The following is a 20,942-nucleotide window of genomic DNA, read 5'->3' as shown; positions in this document are numbered from 1 at the left end:
CATTATTATTATTATTATTAATATTATTATTATTATTATTAATATTATTATTATTATTGTTATTATTATTATTATTATTATTATTATTATTATTATCATCATTATTATTATCATCATTTATTATTATTATTATTATTGTTGGCGTTATTATTAATTATTATTATTATTATTCTTTTTAATTCTTCTTATTATTATCATTGTTGTTGTTGTTGTTGTCTAGTTCTTATTGTTACCTGTTATAAAATTGTTACTGCTGTTGCTAGGATATATAATTTTAAATCAAATTGCAAAACAATATAATATAAACTGCCGTTATGGGGGAGTGTGATTATCAACTCCGTAAATCACTGACGTCATACAACAGACGTTTAGATTAGGGTGTTATTATTAACACATTGTTTTTCGATTTCCTATACTTTTTTCAAAGGTAATCACGAATGTGTGAAAATGTAAATGAGACCATAAATAACGTTTTGCTTGTTTAAATCGAGATGTTTCGAGGTTGGTTAAAAAATGCTTTTGCTCTCATATGGACCGGGGCTGATGCACCTATCTGCCGTGCTGCTGATGCACCTATCTGCCAGTGCTAAAGGGATTTGAATGATGATTGGAATGATGATTGCGATGTTTCAAAGTTGGCTATAAAATGCTTTGGCTCTCATTTAGACCGGGACTGATATGCAGCTATCTGCTAAAGGGATTGGAATGATGATTGTGTATAATATAATATTGTTATAGTTATTCTATCGGGGATCTATTGTACAGAACTAATCAGCAAACCCGTGTGGTATGCACCCCTCTAATCGACCAAAACGCCCACCTCTTTAGGGTAAAACTGTTAAAATTTACCCAAGAAGGACAACGAAAATTAAAGGTACAACTTTGCTATGTTCAAAATAGCTCTACAAAGTCCATTTTAGTGAGAAGAGTAGAGTTTCATTCCGTGACTGTTCCCAACCCGCTCGGCTGTTCATATACAAATGAATCCCACAGCAATATATGTCATGTGTTTTTAGAATAAGATTCATTGTAATGCTAATTTATTGCACAGGCTAAGGAAGCCTAGTTACCTTTTAAATAAAAATCCACCGTCTTTCCACATAACTCATCGAGTTAATGAGAGCACATTCCTAAACTAACACGTGGGTTGGAGATGTTTTGTATGTAAAAAAAGTACTATACATAAGTAAAAGCAAGAGATATGATCCTTGTTATACCATGTAAGGGTAGTGATATTGTTGTATTGATTGATCGAAATGTTCATATATTTTAGGCACAGTTGTGCTTGTGTGTGTGTGGGGGGGGGGTGCGTACGTGTTTGCGGGCAAACAAAGGACACACACAATATTTTTCACCCTAAACTGCGGACTTACTTCCAACCGAGGAAAGTCCGCAATCTCAAACTGCTGCAAAAGACCTCAAATGCATGATAAATGCTTTATAACGCTATTTGCCTGAAACCGAGGACCACACGTGTAAAAACTACCGTCCGCAGGTGATGGCTAAAATTCCGTTTCGTATTATACACACAAAAAATCCGCCATTTTAGTCCACGGTTAGGCGATGAAAACATCATACACACGTCCTCGGTTAGATAGCAAAACACAATGTCCTCGGTTGGCGACAAACACACACAGGGGTGGGGGTGTGTGTGTGGGTTTTTTTGGCAGTAGGGAGGAATGAATGAATCCTAACTGAAATAAGCTTCATTGTGAAGTTCTGGTTAGACATTGCCTGATAACTGTTACTACTAAAATATGTAAAGAGCGCCATCATCATTTATTTCACGATTGAACATGCATGAAACGAGAGCGTAGTACATCTTCGACAATATTGTCTGTTAGAGTGCCGGATAATGAGAAACATGATCTAATTTATTGCTTTATTTTATTTAAAGTTAAAACAACATTATTTTATCAGTGCATTAATCAATCAATATAGGCCTAATAATCCCCACGGCAGTATAGTCAGTAATAATGTAGACATCAAAGCAGAATAAAATCACAAGACACATTTTATTAGCATAATGAACATCACAACTACACAGTGTCACTGTACTAAAATATAATTGAACTATAATAGTTTTGACCATTACATCGAACTATAGTCGTTGGCAGAGATAATCTCCGAATATCGCGTCTGACGTTACTGTCAATCAAACTCTCCACGGCCCGTGATTGGTTGGTAATACGTATTACGAGGTAGTGCCTTCATCGGAGAAAAGTAATTAAAGAAAATAGCGGACGATGTCGGCAATTTTACTAGACGACAAGCGAATTTCTAGGCTTTGTTGACGGAGCTTTCATGAAAGACGGTTTCCTATAAATAACACCTGTTAGACCACGGTTTGTACGTTTGAAACTGAAAAAGTAACCATATTGTTTCCACTACGTTCCGAAATTTCAATCATCACGACAAATCGTAAACAAACAGTTGCTTGATTGACAGGTGACGTCAGACGCAACATTCCAATCTTCCGATGGCTACATGTATAGCTAAGTGTATACCTCCTTTGTGATATGAACATTGTGAAAATACCCAACTTTCGCCCAAAATTAAAAATGTCCGATTCAGGGGAATCTCGTCCGCAAAGAATATACCCACAGACTAATACAGACTAATCATTACTACACAGGAAATGTCGTTGTAGTACCAGTTAACCCTAGTACTACGAATGAGAGGGGTTATACCAACCTCCTAAGATGTTTTCATCCGCGGCATACAAAACGCGCGTATTTACACCCACCCAAACGACTTGAGCAAATCGTAGATCCATCTTTTGCGCTACCGCAGCACCTTATCCGGTGGTAGGACCGACCATTAAAATGACGGAGGGGAAGTTCACAATAGATTTCTACAGTAACATCCATGATGTTCATTTTGCTCTTGAGGTATCAACTTAGTAGTTTGGTAGTTTTACTTCAAGTTGGTAATTAGGTTGAAATAGTAATTTCCATTCATATTCTTACATAGCCAGAATTTCCCAATTTTGCGAGGGAACGCTCATAGTATTATAATGTCATACCGATATTATGTGGGAGATGTTTGTACTTATTTTTGTATCACTCAATAAAAGAGACCCATAGTTATACATTGGTACCAAATATAACGATATATTGACGTTTTATATTGAAAATAAAAGCGGTTGCAACAACCCACTTCTTCATGTTCTTCGCAGTCCGTGTTACAAAACTTAGCTCAGTAGGCATGGTAGAACTAGTATGAATGAGGTCCGCTCGCTCTATCGCACACACCGCGTATTTTTACGATTTTTTAAAAGAAATATGAAGAATGAAACGAGAAGACACGCAACGCTGGCGTGATTTGCACCCACGATCGAACGATCAGCACTCATAAACAGTCATGGTCGGTGCCCCCCCCCGCCACAATATGATGACCCGCGCTACGCTCATAAATATGCGATAATTCACAGCATACAAAGCACGGGGACATTGGCTGTTGGTGAATAGTCTGTAGTATTCAGTGATTATACCTCAAAGTATCATCACAATGTTCACAAGGCTGACATTGTACAAGCAGTGTCAAATCTTCGTGAGAGAATCTAAAACTCAGAGATATTGCGGAAGATGCAAAAACAACTTTCATAAACATGATTGAGTTGCTTTATATGTTATCTTCTTGGGATACATTTTATATGCTTCAGTTGAATACATATAACTAAACTACTTTACACATGGAATATTATTTTAAAATACAAACAAATATGATACGAAAAATTATTAATGACCAAGCTAGATGTGAACTTGCTGATTGTTAAAGTATGCAACAATTATTGAGTCGTAGAGTTGTTTTAACTTCTCTGTATATTTTCAAATAATAAACCATTTTATACCTTTTCTGAAACTCTTCATAATTTAATGTCCAAATATTGAGTTTTTTTATGACTGAACCAGTTAACATCTCGCATGTCCTCAGAGCCTCAATCAGTATGAAGTAAGATCAAATCTAGGTCTATTATTTAATAATGCTGAAAACATAATTACATCATTAGTTTGTATTTAATGTTGTTTATTGCACCATGTTAGAGAGCTACAACAAACCGTATTCGATGGAAAATACAACCATGTTATTTTTGATCGACAGGAGAATATCATAAATTGAAACATTGCACATTTTGTCTAATTCTGTGCTAAAGGGTCGACAAGTTCTAAACTCACCCAAAAACATATAAATGAAATTAAAATTAAAAATATATATGGCGAATTAAAAACTATAACATTAATTGGTAGCCATTGTTGTACACAACAGGTCCAATTTACAATATCACTAATGTTGCCTTTGATCAAAATGGCTCAATAATGTAAAAAACGATGCAAGTTTGCAAAATTGCACTTGGTCCATTAGGGGATCCATTCGACACTCAAATATTGCAGCAGGCCTGACCTACTGTACAGGTTACATTTTCCAATTTTTATAGCATGATTTGCTAGATTAAATGGACCAAAGTGCAACTTTCACAACTGCATATTTTCATAATAATTATAGGTTAATAACTGCGCATCAGTTATTTGGAGGGCATTGTGAATAAAAATTCCTTTAAAAAGGAACAGAGCGAGCAAATGAGGAAGTGTCAAGATAAAGGTGTAGTAATTTTATTGTTTGAACTGTTTCTATAATTCGCATCGATCATAATGATCTTGCAATGCCCAAAAATCTAAACATTTTGCCTTTGGAACCGAGGATATTTCGAGGTCCAAAGCAAAATGTTTAGATTTTTCACAATGCCCGACATATAACTGATGCAAAGTTATTAACCGAATTCATAACCGTTTTTATTTCAACAAATTTCGGAGAATAAAATCTTGAGATTTGGTTGAGTGATGAGTTAAAAGTGACGGTTATGAATTCGGTTAATAACTTTGCATCAGTTATATGTCGGGCATTGTGAAAAATCTAAACATTTTGCTTTATTCCTCGGTTCCAAAGGCAAAATGTTTAGATTTTTCACAATGCCCTCCAAATAACTAATGCGCAGTTATAGAACTTGCCAATATCCATCCATACGTGTTATGGCGTCATTTTCCATCAAATCGGTTTATTATCATTATAAGAACCAGAATGTAATTAAATTATAACAAATTTACTAATAATTCACTACACTTTTTAAACAATATTTAATCAAATTTAAACAATATTTAAATTTTGTCCTATATATTCAATTTAACGGTGAAAATATGATACCTTAAAGTTATTTAAGCTATAAAAATAAATGATCTCTGATACTATTATTTGCAAATAAATAAGCCATCATATACATGATATGACTAATATTAAAATACAAATACAAGGTTCTAATAATACATGCATTACATACCATATCTTAATTTTCACAGACAATACTTATACCATTACATTGACCTGTATAAGAATAAAATCTTTTTATGAATACATAATTTTACAATCTTGAACACACGTTTACGAGAAAGGAAAACAATCACGCATAATTTCAGAGGAGGATCATTTACAGTATCAATTTCTTTCATGTGCCAGCTTAATTTCCAAGGCCATTACAAAGAGTGAAGGGTGCTACCCTAAGGCACTAGGTTTCTCCACCTGCTGCACAATCTTGATTGGCAAATGATAAATTTGTTATTTCTTAATTTTGCTTCTCAAAGAAGGAGACTATGATTTTCGGTTTTTATTAATTAATTAATCAGACTTCTTTTCAGTCTTTAAAATAATGGGGTCGTAGACGTGATGTTTAAAGTTAAAGGTTGGTAAGTGCAATGGATATAGGTGTAGGGCTGGCACTTTCGCACTATGGTGCATTCGGTGAGAGCAAAATGTAAAAAATATGAAGTCATTGGGTGAGAACATGACCTTTTTTTAAATGGAATTTTTGCGTGAGAGCCAAAAGAGCGCCACAGAAACCTCAAAAATTTCTAGTTGTAAATGGCTTCAAATTTCTTTTATTTTTTTCTAAATAAGTAACAAAATCAGTGATAAATGAAGGTTGCTGTTCAAATTGAACTTGTAAGGGTCTTTGGGTGACAGATCAAATGGAACAATAGGGGGTCTTCGGGTGACAGACAGAGCATGTGTTCGTAAAAATATATGGGGTTTTTGGGTGACAGCGACGCTGAAAAAGGGGGTCTTAACAGCCCTACATACGCGTCACCTCCATAGTTGAAGTGCCCCCCCCCCCCCTGGGGTAAGTGCCCTCCTTAGGGTGGTGGAGTGTTTATAGTAAAAGAGCTGTGTCGTAAAAATAGCTTGGTTAGATGATGAAAGTGAACTGGCTCTCCTGAAAAAAGCTTTAAGTATACTTGACTAGCTAGAGACGATCTACAGACATTTTACCCACAAACCAAGCTGTAACCTGTAAGTCTACCTCCTGATAGTTAGGGCACACCCCAGCAAGCATAAACCTTTTTACATAAAACGTTTAATGTCAGGTTATATAAAGGGCATAAAAACATTTCATAAAATTCAAAAAGCATTTTGAAAACCTTGGATACAGAATGTTATTTAAGTGTTGACAAAATATTTTGCAAAACTGTTTGCCCAATTTACTTTACAATAACGTTTTAAAAACGTTTTCATGACCTTTAAATAACCCGACTTTTAAATGTTATTAAAACGTTTTGAATAAACGTTTGAAGAACATTTTTTGTGTTTGCTGGGACGGCCCAGTTTTATAAGTCGGATTGCAATTACCTAATTAAGTTTACTTTGAGTGATTCTCTTCCTTTAACAACAAAAACATTTTTATATATTCTAGTTAAGAATTCGAAGGGTCAAAGGTGTGAGAGAGAGAAACTAGTGAATTGAGACAAAATACATACATTGGTCATGGAATAAGCGATTACATATCAAACCAAATAATAATAATTTCATAATAAAGTAACTCTTTGTCTTTTCGTTTTTTAAATTCTCATTTCGTTGATAAAATCCATGCCTGTTTACATGCAGATATATTAAGATTGCGAAAGGAAACGTATAAAAACGTATAAAAGACACATAAACACCCCTGTTGAATCACTTTAAAGGCAAAACGTTTTAGCTGCCTAAGCTGAAAATCCAAGATGGTCGCAAAATATGTGCAAGATGGTCGTCATTTATTGGTGGTCATGTTAAAAAATAGTCATCTTGAATCTTCAAGTGGCTAATAATGTTCTCCTAAGTTAACGAAGACTAACTTGACAATTTTATGATGTAGGCCTATGACACATTAATATTTGTCATTTAGCCATGTTAGATTTTGAATTGGCTACCTTGATTTTAAGGGAGGGTAATTGCAACTTTTGGTGCTGTATGACCATTTGATCCTATGTGACATTAATATATTTCATATACGAGCAGCCATCTTGAAAAAATAGCGGCCATCTTTGATTTTGAATTGTCTGACGTTGCTTTCCTGATAAGTGACCCACAAGAAGTGCATGAGCTTAATATGTTGTTTGTATTAGCTTGTGATCAATTGCGTCTCTAATCTGCAGTACTATCAATGACAAATAGATAACACACAATGGCTCATCTGATCGCGTTTGAGCAATATAAAACAGCGCCATCTAGAGTTACAATAATAATACAGCTACATCAAAATACGACATGTACTTGAGTATAATAAACATCTAAACCTAGTCTAATAAGATCACTTTCTTATTCTATTACGGAATATACTTGACAATAGATCTTCTATATAAGCGTCCTCTATTGCTGTTTGAACATCGTTTTCCTGTAGAAAAGAAAAGAAAAATAGGAATGATAAGAGTGCATGAGTGAATCAAATTAGCATTGTTTGATTCGTGAATAAAAAGGTTCCACAGTATAGAATAATTGAACATTCGTTATTCCTTGCCGCCTAAAACTACGATAAGAACTGTAATTCTATGATAGTTTACTCTCAAGTATACACTATAATATGATTAGAGATGGTTGGTACACCCCCCTCCCCAAGTTTCGGAATTAATCTGCAACATTATCATTTTTGAATCATTGTTCCCTATTATGTCTTACTACAAACTATTCATTCAGTAATATGGAGAGGATTAGTAACTCTTTCTTATTTTACATATATGTCTTCAGAACTAGAATGTGAGATCTTAACATAACGATATGCGTAGCATGAAACAAACCGGAAAGCCTGTATTAGTTTACCTAATAAGCAATTAATATTAACGGTCTGTTTTTTGTTTTTCAGACTTAGTCCTCAGATAACATTTTAACCAATGACAGCACATCTTTTGACCTGTAGAGTACATCATCCCCGAGGAAAAACAGTCTCACCGCGCGAAATGTTATTTACATGTAAATGTTGTAAAAAATCACGTCCTTATTATGCATATTCTACTTTTAGATTGACTGCCACATGTGTATGTGTTTTTTGACTTCAGAATGATATGATACTGCGTCGCATATGCTTTGTTGTTCCTCATTGTACACCAATGGCACTAAAATGGCTCATTACCTGAAAAATGATATTGTTTTCCATGTTTTAATAGTGAAGTGATCAAGCTTAAAATATAGATAAAGATTGTACAAATACGCAGACGTGTTAAAGATCACACCACTATATTCCCGCTGACGTTATAAAGTATAACAAGTGCTAAATACAGCCACAAGAGACTTCCAGATATAAATCAGAGATATAATGTCATTATTTTATCTTGGCGACGGCAGTACGAAATATAATACGAAATATAATATTTATATAAGTAGTTATTAAATACGACAGGAAGACTAACAGAGTCGACATTTTGTTTAAATAGTTTGCTTTAACGCAATATTGAGTTTGATTAAAACAATTGCCGAGGAGGACGTTCTCAATTTCTTTCAAAACACGATTGTAATGTCCTTAAATAAGTATGAGACAAAATTTTTGATTAGCGTTTTTAATAAAACGACTAATCAAGTCTTTAAACCCTGGGTGTAACCTCTAAGGGTTTTTTTCGGGAGGTAACGTCGACGGTTTTCGTCCGGCATGCTATAACGCTTGTGTCTACACTCAAATGACTTAAGACAATCACAGATCCATCCTTGGGCTTATTGTATTGACGTTATAAAATGTGCCGACGGAAGTTGCTAATTGTTGACCCCATTTTTTTGCCCACTGCGCTCAAGAATCGAAAAAATTGTATTTAAAAAAATCACCTCATGTTTGTATATTATTACATTTACTTTTTTATTTACAAACACATGTAGTTAACACAAAATTATTACTATTGATGATTATTATTCTAAGGACTATGAACTTTTAACTTGCCATTTACTTTCATATTAAGCAGAAAGTCTGGTGGAAATTGCATGTTCATGTGACTGCTTGTCGAAAATCAATTTTGCCTATAATTTTGTACATTCTTAATTTCCCAATTTTGAGAGGGTGTGCAAACATTGTGACGTCATAGCAACATAGTGTAGGAAATGTTGGCACTTATTTTGATATCGCTGGATAGAGGAGACCGTAACAAACAATAGTATTATGTCGTTTAATACAGGAAGATATAGGTGATTGCAAATCCCGTTTATAGTTTAGAAATGGCTAAGTAATACGAAGATTAACGTAAGATCGAAACATTAGTCGAACGTATTATACATGTATACGCGATGTTCATAATACATCAAACCGATCGACCACAGTCACGATCAACAAAGTCACACGCATCGGTGACATATGCTATGGAATTAAATGCGAATTTCTTCAGTTTGTGTCATTTGTTCGGCTCAAAATATTAAAAGGGAACATATCTGACAGTGACAATTAACATTCTGTGAAAAATATTCTATTATTTATTTGAAATGTTACGATATTGCTTTAATGGCATCTGTTCTTTAAAATTTTAAAAAATTTACCAGATTAAGGCCAAATTACCAAAGCGACACCATACATGTACTTGATTATGTAATAGGTTCGTTTTACTTTCTTTGTAGGTCAAAAAACTTGACCCTTCTGTTCTATATATTCAAAATTATTTATATCGTTTATCTGTTTTATATATTCTGCAATATCTAAAAGCTTCAATAATTACCAGATTAATGCCAAATTATCAGGGAGAGCAGGTATTTGGCTAGGTAATAGGTGATTTTACTTTATTTATAGGTCAAAACACTTTACCATACGGTAATACGACACAAGTAATCGTAAATAAAAGGTTTTGCTTGTTCTTTTAACATTTAGTAATTGCCGAAATGCAATCAAGATTGTTCTACTCAAACAAATTAGATTTAGTATTCGTGGGGCTGAGGCAAAAGTCTGTTCAATCTACTCCAAAATGCAATATATTATTGAAGATAAACTTCTCTGTGTTATTCAGCGTTGAGACATTTGCATAAGTCGAGACGACTTTATCGAATTACTTGTAAATGGGTGCACTGATTACATGACACAGACTGAATGGCAAACAGAGAAAGAAACATCGAGATTAAGCATTACCTAAGGTTGTCTCTGAAGTACGGTATACGAGGCGCATCTGGAAAGCTTATGGTAACAGTTAGGAAGTAATTATGTCAACTATGTAAGTTTAATGAACATAGTAAACGTACGAAACTGTGCTAGTGTGCTACCCACTCACATATCTTCCCGTACGTGGTTTTACGTTTCTTATACCTACTACACCTACTACCTAATTCCCGGAGCGAGAAAAAATATACTCTCGAATCTAGACAAATGCAGCACTATTTTTGGTAGAAATAACATGTTTATCCTGTTTTGCAAAAAAAATTATAGATTAAATCCTGATCCCGTAGTTGGAACTAACTGGCATAAAAGTATCATTTTTATAGTAGACCCTTTTTTGGTTAGAAGGTGTTTTGTCTATTCTGTGGCAATTAACTTGTAAAACGTGTAATATTAGTCTATGCACTTTAATCTTTAGTAAATGTATTTTTGACTCTCTTTTATATTAATTTGTAAAAATTAAAATTAAATAGCAAGATTAAGAGCAATGTCTAAATGTCTGTCAATGTTTTCAATTGTAAGAAAACATGTACAATAACTCGTTTTTCCAAAACAGTTCAATATATGAGGTATATATAAAAAAAAATCTACTTTTATTTCCGGTCAGTTACAGCTAAAAGGATTACGATTTGGTTATGTTTCATTTGGTAAAACAGGATCTGGAATAATATTCTTTCAATAACATATATTGAGGGCTGTACTTTAGTGGAATCGGGAGTAGTTTATTGTACACGCTATCCAAGAACATGTCTTTTATTTACTATTTTGGATCAGTGACAACAGGAAATGAGGCAAAGACAATGATCTACGTTTGCTAGGTCCTTGTAAGCAGTGAACAATATATCACATCAGTACATCACGTTAAACAAAGTTTGCATGTTCACTTCACAATTTCAGATCACATCAATTGCTTATCATCAAGCCAGAGCTTAAAATGTCGGAAGTGCAAGAAATCGTCTAACGCAGAGAAGGTGATGTTTTTTGTTACAGAGAAAACTAAGGCTTCAGTATTGGAACCAAAATAACGTGTTTATTTGGCCTGGGCAAGGTATGCAGGAAATAGTGACAGGAGAAAGTTGCGCAGAAGTGGTGGTCAGATATAGTAACCAACATGGAAGGACGATATAAGTATTCCAATGATTGTGAGACTGAAAAAGACTGAACATCTTTTACAATAATAAGGTCAAGTGACTATCGCAGAACACGTCAAGGACACTATGACTATAACGTGAATAATAAATCACTTGTGGGGATTTCCTACTAAGTCACCTTTACAGGGTGATTTACCAGAAGTAATTATTTTATAATGGATAACAATAGGCTCCGAAGGTGACAGCACTGAACTATTCTTCAAAGGCACTCTTCGTAGCTTTGCACTAGTCCAGCCTGTTGCCTTATCACAACGAGCCGACTTTTGCAACGGCTGGCTATGACTCTTGCTAGTGTAGATTAAGCCTCATCATTCATAGGCTTAAAGTATAAGCTCGGATTTTTGTATGTAAGTGAAGAGTGTCATGTCTTCGTTCAATTGTATAATGCCTCGTAAGTACCATGGAAGGGTCACCTTGAAAGCTGAACAAAGATTAACCCACCAAAGTCTGATCTCGAGTCCACAGACTCCAGATCATACTAATCTAGGCATAGATATTCTGCTTAAGGTGAAATTTCCCCTACTACGTCAACTTCGCAGAGTGATGTACCAGATGTACTTATCTTTTAAATAAAAATAGGTTCCTAAGGTGGCAGTGCTGGTGCTCTTCCAATTAACCTTTTATTATTATTATTATTATTATTATTATTATTATTATTATTATTATTATTATTATTATTATTATTATTATTATTATTATAATAATAATAATTTATCCTTTTTTTTGCGGAGTATGTCAGCAATATGTTGGAAATCACTGTGCGTTTGGTTTTATTAGAATAATTTTCAGAAACCTTGTTGAAACGGATTTAAAGAACTCAGTGAGTATGCTTCAATTTGGTCAAATTATGCTTTTTGTGGGCACGATTGCGAGTTGCTTCTGAAACCCTTACCTCTTTTGAAAATAATTTGTTATAAAAAGGTCTTCACTTACACGTCGTTTCCTTTATGCGCACGCCATTACATACCCTAGTTGCTCAATATAATGCAAGCGTTTACCAATGACCAATTTAAGTGTTCGTTTAACGCTTGGGTGGCATTAGCAGACTGAGGGGCAGACATCAACCAATTTATACAATCATGTAACAGGAGTTAAATGGGATAATTGCGAATGGCCTTTCACGCCTGTACGATTCGGTACTTGTAACCATAACTCCGTGCATCGAGGGAAGGGAACACATCAAGGATGCACAGTTTTTGTATTACTTTATCTTTTATATTGCTCACATCTTGGACACCTAATGCCACATTTTACAGTCGCAATGTCTATACAATTACTTCAAGAAAGGATAGTTTCTTGTAGCGTGATCCCCAATCACTAAGTATAACGAAGCAACTAAGCAAAAAGAAAGACCCTACTATGGTCCGTAAATTGCCCACACTAACTACTGATCGCGGTCTTTTCAATTTGGAGAGTATACATGCATGGTTGATTCCTATTAAAGCATTAAATCATTTGACGCAACAAAATTTAATTCGAACTAAATTTGGTGTCATACTGCAACTCCACACGTTCAATTGTATTGCTTTCACTTACTTGTGCTCATAGTTATTACCAAGGTTATGACCACTTTAAGTGTGGACTTTCTTTATGGTCCGATTGTTGTAGCTTTATACAGGGAACCATTGGCACCAGATTCTTCACAACATGTCTGTATCACTTGACTTGCTACAAATAATGAATATTATTTCAGACTATTTTATAAATACGTATTTGTAAATACGCACGTGACCCATGGGCATGACACAGCAAGATCAGCAAGCGTGACAAAATCCACTATACAGAAAAGGATAGGAACTATTCAGATTAATATCATCAAATTTAAGTATTAATTGAATAGCAAACTTATTTTGCTGCACAATCTGGTGTTGTTTACCGCTTTTGCATTGAAATGTACAGGAAGACCTCTCGCTGTGTCAAAGGCCATTTCCAGACTTTGTTCCAGTTACAGCGCGTATCGTGGAAAAAGTGTAACCTCACGTAATGCTCTGCATCGAATATGCTTTACAGGTATATCAAAAGAAAGTAAACAGTTTTTTAAAATGCCACTAGATTAAAAAGTGTGAGGTATTTGGTAAAAATAGTTTGGTTGATAGCTGAATCAACATCTTGTCCTCTCACAACTGTAACACCACTGGCATGTGACCATTAATAAGGACTCGGTGGCTATTTGCGTGAACCGAGTAAAATGAAGTTGCGCCGATTCAATTAAAATAACATGGAAATCACACGTTTGACCACTTTCTTTGCAGTAATTGACAGCACGCCTTGCATAAGTGTTTGGCAAACATGAAATGCTCCCCCCTCCCAACATCTCCTGATCTTACATGTCTTCTAGATCACAAATCGGATTTTCACAAGTCCAGCTGCAGACCTTGATGAACTCCAGAGACACATAATTGCACAAGTTAACATTCCCAGGCTGGACAGACCTGGTGTGAATGCCATGTTGATGAGAGCTAAAATCTGGATACAGAGAAATGGTGTCAATGCCCGAACGACCATGTGGAAGGCTGAGACTGTCAATTTACTGTAAAGAAAGTGGCCAAACGTGTGATGTGATTTTCATGTTACGTTTATTGTAATTGCCTTGCGCAACTTCATTTTTACTCGGCTCACACAAATAGCCTCGGAGTCCTTATTAATGGTAACGCGCCAGTGATTTTACAGGTTTGGTAGCACAAGATGTTGATTCAGCTATCAACTAATTTTCGAACTGTTTACTTTATTTTGATACACCCTGTATTACATTCCATACGCATTCTGAGCACATAATTTCAAATACTAGTAGTGCTTTCACGTGATGCGTTTTGACAAATCACAGTGCGTGATTTTCAACAATGGGTCGTGAGGTAATAGAATGTACAATATTGCGCAGTGTGCAATGAGGTTGTCGATCTTGATACACAGATTGTTATGTTCATGGCAAGTTAGATGTCTTATTCCATTAGGCTTCCTTGAGACAGTCGCGTCCGCGTGTGATACACGTGCGATCAAAGGTGGTGTATCTATAGTGCGCATTCACTTCGTGCCGTAGCGGGCGATATAGGTGCACCCCTCTGATCGCGCGTGTATCACACGCGGACGCTACAGTATAGAGGAAGTCAAATGGAATATAACTGGAATTACTATTTAACTCACCTCCTGTTCTGCAAGACGCTGATTTTCTCTACCAATTTTATCTTGCATCAGTGTAGCCGCATCGAAGGCATCCTGAAGCCCATTTTCTAAAGGAATATCTCGTCCAAATTTATTATCGTTAAAAAATCCGTCAAGATATGGACGGCCATCAGAGCCATATCTGCCCATTTCATTATCATTTACTGAAAATAACTGCGGCTTTTCTCTGCGACCTATCAATTTCAAAATATCTCGTTCTTGAGGTGTGAGTTGGTTTGATTGTACTGGGACAGTGTCAAAGTCATTTTGAAAGGGTTGTACTCGTCTATAGCGCATGCGTAAATATTGATCATTAGGAAAATACCGATATGGTTTCCAAGGAATGGAGGCGGTACAGGCTGCCTTCCTTTATTTCTGTATTTGTTTTGAGTTGAAGGTCGTCTGTAGCTGCTTGGTCTACTGTACCCAGTAGGAGGGTGCCATACTCGAGGTTTTGATTCTGTTTCGTAAGCTCCTTTAAAGGGTCTCTCCATGTCTTCGGGTGCAAATGGGTAGTCATAGGCGGCTGGGTATCTATACTCTCGTTCACGACCGACCCTTTTCTCGACACTTACTGGAGGTACTGGCGGTAAGTACTGAGGGAATTCGTCAAATTCTACATGGTTATCATCAAAATCATCTTCATCTTCCAAACCAAGATATTCTCCAACTAACTCAACCGCCATGTTTTCTATGACGGATATAAGCATTGCTGCGTTGTCCAACATGGCGGCGGCAACTTGTGCTTTGATCTCGATATTTTGTAATTCTTTTGCGGCAAGCTCGTTTTCGGCAGCTACTATGTCAATGTCATTAAGATCGTCATAATTTAAACGTCGGTCTGAAATGACAAACGAAATAGACGAAAATGTGTTGTTAAAATAATAAGAAATATACCATTAGCCTCTTAAAAGTTATAAAATTCGAACAAAAACATATGACAATAATAATAATGGAATACTAATTCCGATATTAATATTCTGGTCAAATTTATTGCCCTGCATAATATTGCTTAGAAATATAACGTCAAAATTGCAATGATTTACACTGCTAAAATACTGGTAATTTTTACCTGAAGTTTGACATGATACGAACAACTCAATTGTTGTGTCAGTTATCATTAATTGTTTTAAATAAGTATTTTGCTGTTTACAGTTGGTCTACGGTGGGGATATTCACAGCCTTTTAATAAGTGTATAACAATTATAGCTACAAACCAGAGCGTTTTTTCATTCCTTCCAAGGTCGGCAATCTTTCCACAAAATGCTTCATATCTCTTGCAGTAGCACCACGTTTACGGAAAACCGTGTCCGTGTCACTATCATCAACTTCAAAAGGTACACCACCCATGGCTTCATCTACCTCGAACTCATCCAGAATGTCCCCAGCAGTCATTCTATCTTTTCTGATGCCTTCTATATAATCCAAAACATCAATGAGGTTGTTTCTTGGTGTTTCAATAGGTGGATTGTCATTAGCAAGCACTTCTGCCAAAACGTCTAAAGGTACAATGTCATCATCATCTTCATCATCCCACGATAGGTCACGTTTAGCTCGATGTCCGTGTTTACTGTTATCATTGTCTACCGATCGTTTCATGCGGTAATTTGGTTTATCAACGTCGTTGTTTTTGAATTTAGGCAATGGTTCTGCGTCAATTTTGATATTGTTATCAGACGTGACGTCGCTATAATCGCTGTTCTCCCATTGATATTGAGGTGTTCCTACAGCTGCCGTGAAATCGCACATATCAAGTACAGCGCAAAGTAACTCTTCTAGTTTTCTATCGTCTTTACCATCTTTATCATCATAGTTTGCCATAAAGTCAAAGTCATTGTATGAAGATTTAAAAAAGGACGACTCTTCCGGATTTACATTGTTTTCGTATGAGTCCCCATGAGAATTATAAGTAAAGGATTCTTCGGAATTGTCTTCTAAATCTTTTTTTAAGTTATTGGGTTCAACTATAGAGTAGTCGTCATTGTCTTCATCGGAATCTTCTTCTGAGTCAATCTCTCCAGATGTGCCTTGTGGCAATTCCTGAAGGGCGTCTTCTTGGAGTTGGTCAATATTTACATCTCCAAATTCATTGCTTTGGTCTTCGCTCAAGATGTCACCAGGGGCTGTAAAATAATCCAAAGGTATTGAAAAAATATTACATAATTCAATAGACCTTTTCGAAAAATCTCGAAAGCCATTGCGAATTTAACCCGACATAAATTACGTGTGATTGATGCGCACATCGTCACTGCGCACGTTGTATTGCGCAGAAAAGATGGGAATAAAGATATGCGCATAGATACGCCACCGGGGTTAATACTCAAAGGCATTCGAGATTGGGTGAATTAAAAACTAAACGACATCAAAAGCTCAACTTTGTGCTCAAAGAAGGTGTTTTGCATTCTTGATGGAATTACATAAGCATGTAAACAACAATATTACCCTTCAAATAGAGATTTTAGAGATATATATTAATTAAGATATTTAAAAAAAGAGAAAAACTAATACTTGCAGAACCTTAATAAAGTCAAAAATGTCATTCGGTTTTCAAGTTTCCACACTGTGCAAAACAATAGTTTAACGCCTATATTTGATTTTGTACTTCCTTCAGTTCATCATTAATGCACCAGGAGAGTTATACTACTAACTGATACTAAGACAATGACAATCATGGGATAATAATGTTGTTTGAGCCTATTTAAACTCTTGTGATATATACTGAATTTAGCAATTAAGCTCGTCATGCTAGTAGTGAAATTAGTGGCTTCATCAGACTGGCAACTCATCACATCTGACTGTTTCCTTTTATGGGTAACAGGAAGCACCGTAGAGGGCGCGATGAGTTGGTCAAAGATGTTGTTGAGTGCGTAGGCTAGAGTAGTAGTGAAACGTCACTAAAACGTGAGTTAAAAAAAAGAAAACAAAACATCTCTTACCGTTTTTTGCTAATTCCTTGTCCTCTGCCTTAATTGTGTCCTGTGACTCAGCTGGTGCAGATTGAACAACTGAACATAGCAAAATAAGTAGCAAACCTACAGCAGGCAAGGTGGTGCGTGGTATTGTTATAGTCATATTGTCATAATATCTGAAAATGACCAGAAAACCAGCAAATACATTATTAATAACACTGATAAAATACTACCTCATGTGACACAGATTATTAGTGCATTCTCTAACGTTATAATTTGAATTCAGTCGGTCAGTAAACAATTTTACAATTTTGTGACGATCTGAAATATAGTATAAGCAGCAAAATTTCGACTTAGTCCTGAAATGATTTAAATTGATCTGTTATCTTTATTTCAGAACTATTGCATAGCAACTTGTACCTTTATTGTGCATTATCTATATTATAATATTCCAATAAATTCTAAAAAATGTAAGATAGATTTCAGTGACACACCAACGAGATAAATGTTTTTTGTGATACTACGAATATAATTTAGTGTGATAAAACATGACATCAATAATAATAGCAATGAGTTAATAATTATTAGATATTAGCTATTTTTGCTTTTTTCATTGTAAAGTTACTACGCGTTAATTGTTTGTATACTTTCTTTTCTTCCAGGTGAGAGTAGTATTCGGACTTTTAAAGACCCAATCTACCTACGAGACATAGAATAAACAATACAGATTTCCGCTGTTACCCATGCAGCTTGCACATTATAACAATGACTTGTTATTGTTCGGTCTATATCATCAGTCTTAAAGGGACTATATTACAGGAAGTGATTGCTTTCAGGAAATGAACAAAATCCCCTTTTCCAGGGCAAGAAGTAACGATTCAAATTGAAGTTTCATGTTTATTAACATCAATAACAAACATATATGTGATGTGCCATGTCAAAAGGAGACACTTTTGGGCAGGATGGTAATTGGAGAAATAGCCAAAAATCTGCTCAGGGCGATTTTTTTCACAATATGGGTTTGTTGCGAATGTGTGATGTTATTAATGTTAAAAATATTGTCTGCTAGTTTTAGACCGGAATATAACTGGTATCTTGTATTATTATTTGAGACATTTCTCAAGGTTATTCCTACTCTCACATATGTGATGCGATCAAGCAAAATCAGTCGGAACTCGGAAATATTGATTTTGAGATATAGCCAGACAAAGGAAATATTTCCTTTTGTTTCCTCTTGTTTTGAAAACTCTTTAGTTGCTCATATCTTTGGAACTGGTTGTTCAATTTCAATGGGGTTTTCTGCATGGTAGGAAGGTCACTTAGGCTGGATAGAGCCATCCCCAGATTTCACAACAAACAAGCACCAAACGCTCACAACACAAAGATAACAATCAATGGGATCATTACTGTCAAACTTGCAAAAAATTAATGTGAAATCAGATAATCTTAGTGCTCTCAATCGGAAGATGAAAACGATAAATATCATAGAAAAAAAAAAAAAGGTGTTTTCATGTCTTAGACATTTACAATTTTTAATAATGATAATGAATTCTTAACAATGATAATGAATTCTTAACAATGTTTCATCGCTAAGATTACTTCTTAAACTCTCAATTACGTAACTAAGAATTCTTCCTCGCTTATGAAGTGAAGTTTTTGCGAATTTCAACAAAAGGTTCTCGTTCCGTCCCTTGTTGTTGGTGTTATTTTAATAAGTATTTTTTTACTACTTATAACTACTTTTTAATCTCGTCGTTCCTGGTGGTGTTGCTAGTTCAATATCCATTGGTATTATTATCGTCGTTATTGGTATAAATATACTATTGCTGTTAATGCTTCCGATGCCAATGATGCTTTCTTCTGTACATCTGCTCGTAGGGTTCGTTAGTTCTAAGGGTCGCTACTCAGAAAGTTCGCTATAGTCATATATTAACCGCAACCATAACCTAAACCCAACCCTAACTCCCAGACTAGCGAATCCTTTCCATGCATTGGTCGGACTACCGACCCAATAGCGATCGGTCCCCGTATTGTTTTTATTTAAGGGTACCTCCTGCTCCAACTTTCGAAGGATGCCAACATAGCTTACTTGTTATTTAAGTGTTCTTCCAGCTCGATCTTTCAAAGAATAATAATGTTTCCAAACTGACCGATTAATCTCATCATGACACGATGTATATCTTTAATCTCACCATGATACACCATGTTGCCTCAGGTTCTTATATTGAATGTGTCGTGCTCATTTCCTCTATCCATTTTATAGTTATTAGATAACTGATGTGAGCTTACATGTTTGATATGAGAATCCCAAGACACGTCATGTATAGTCTGCAATGATATGGATGTGGTCAAATGATCAGACCAAATGTTGGCAAAATTGGCAGGTGTATTATGATTGGTGACATGATTCCCAGACGAAGTATGGGTCCATAAAATGGGAATTATCTCTGATACGTATCTCAGTTTTATGCATCCATCTGACCAGGGACTCTCACATCCCTGATCAGACTTACCAGAAACAGCATTCAACGTATTTTCGTAGATTGTGTTGAAGATAAAAATGTTAATGGAATAGCTCAAACGATTCTTTTGATTTTTATCTGTCTTTGAAATGAGAATAATATTAATTTTGTCAAATCAAGTATTTTGTTAAAGGCTACGATTTTAATCATGTGTCACCTGTATTTCTTCAAATAATAGCAATAAATAGTATTCATAATTACCGATACGTCATCTATCAAAATAATAATATTGAGAACTGATTATTCATCTTGTTCTGGCATGAAGGTCGTCGATTATCCATAACAGAAACCAGCATAGATGACAATAAAATACTTATAATTGTGTTATTCTTGATGACAAATCAGGTCAAAGTATAGAAACGCACGTGATTACAGATTTTGCTCGTTATCGTATGCGGGATGGAAATAATGTGTATATTCTCGTGTTTTCAAGACCTGCAATATGTGCTAGTTAGTGTCTCAATCTAATAAATGTCTACTTGACCTTATTATGGTGCATCAGATTTCATCACATTACAAAATGACCGTAGTCTTTTTACTCTCGATAACAGGGTCGTAGAGTTGAAGTGGTCCTTACGCAATCTCATAATATTACACAACCTATACGTGTTCTGGAGCACATTTGACATTTCAAGTCAGCTGTTTGATTATTCCCAGAATCCTTTGCAAAGTACGACTTCATCGAATGAGCATATTTTCACTGCGCTCGGTGGACATTATTATGGGCATCATTATGACGTAGTCGCGTTACTTTTGACATGTCTGCATAGACTTTCGGGAATGA

General features: G+C 35.4%; 1 protein-coding gene across 2 annotated transcripts in view; it reads right to left on the bottom strand.

Moving 5' to 3' along the window:
- Positions 1-1,996: 1,996 nt before the first annotated feature.
- The window catches only part of LOC140156816 (uncharacterized), a 188,488-nt gene continuing 169,542 nt past the window's right edge, over positions 1,997-20,942 (bottom strand). For both annotated transcript variants that reach the window (XM_072179802.1, XM_072179804.1), the window contains exons 4-7: positions 17,664-17,812; positions 15,945-16,850; positions 14,710-15,568; positions 1,997-7,699 (exon numbers count right to left, since the gene is read on the bottom strand). In XM_072179802.1, the coding sequence (XP_072035903.1) occupies positions 14,931-15,568; positions 15,945-16,850; positions 17,664-17,799 (1,680 nt within the window). In that variant the 5' untranslated portion in view covers positions 17,800-17,812 and the 3' untranslated portion in view covers positions 1,997-7,699; positions 14,710-14,930. The remainder of the gene's footprint in view (positions 7,700-14,709; positions 15,569-15,944; positions 16,851-17,663; positions 17,813-20,942) is intronic.

This window comes from Amphiura filiformis, chromosome 7 (genome assembly GCF_039555335.1).
Source record: "Amphiura filiformis chromosome 7, Afil_fr2py, whole genome shotgun sequence".
Lineage (NCBI taxonomy): Eukaryota > Metazoa > Echinodermata > Ophiuroidea > Amphilepidida > Amphiuridae > Amphiura > Amphiura filiformis.
Note: the sequence above shows the minus strand (reverse complement) of the source record. Positions and strands in the feature narration are given on the sequence as shown.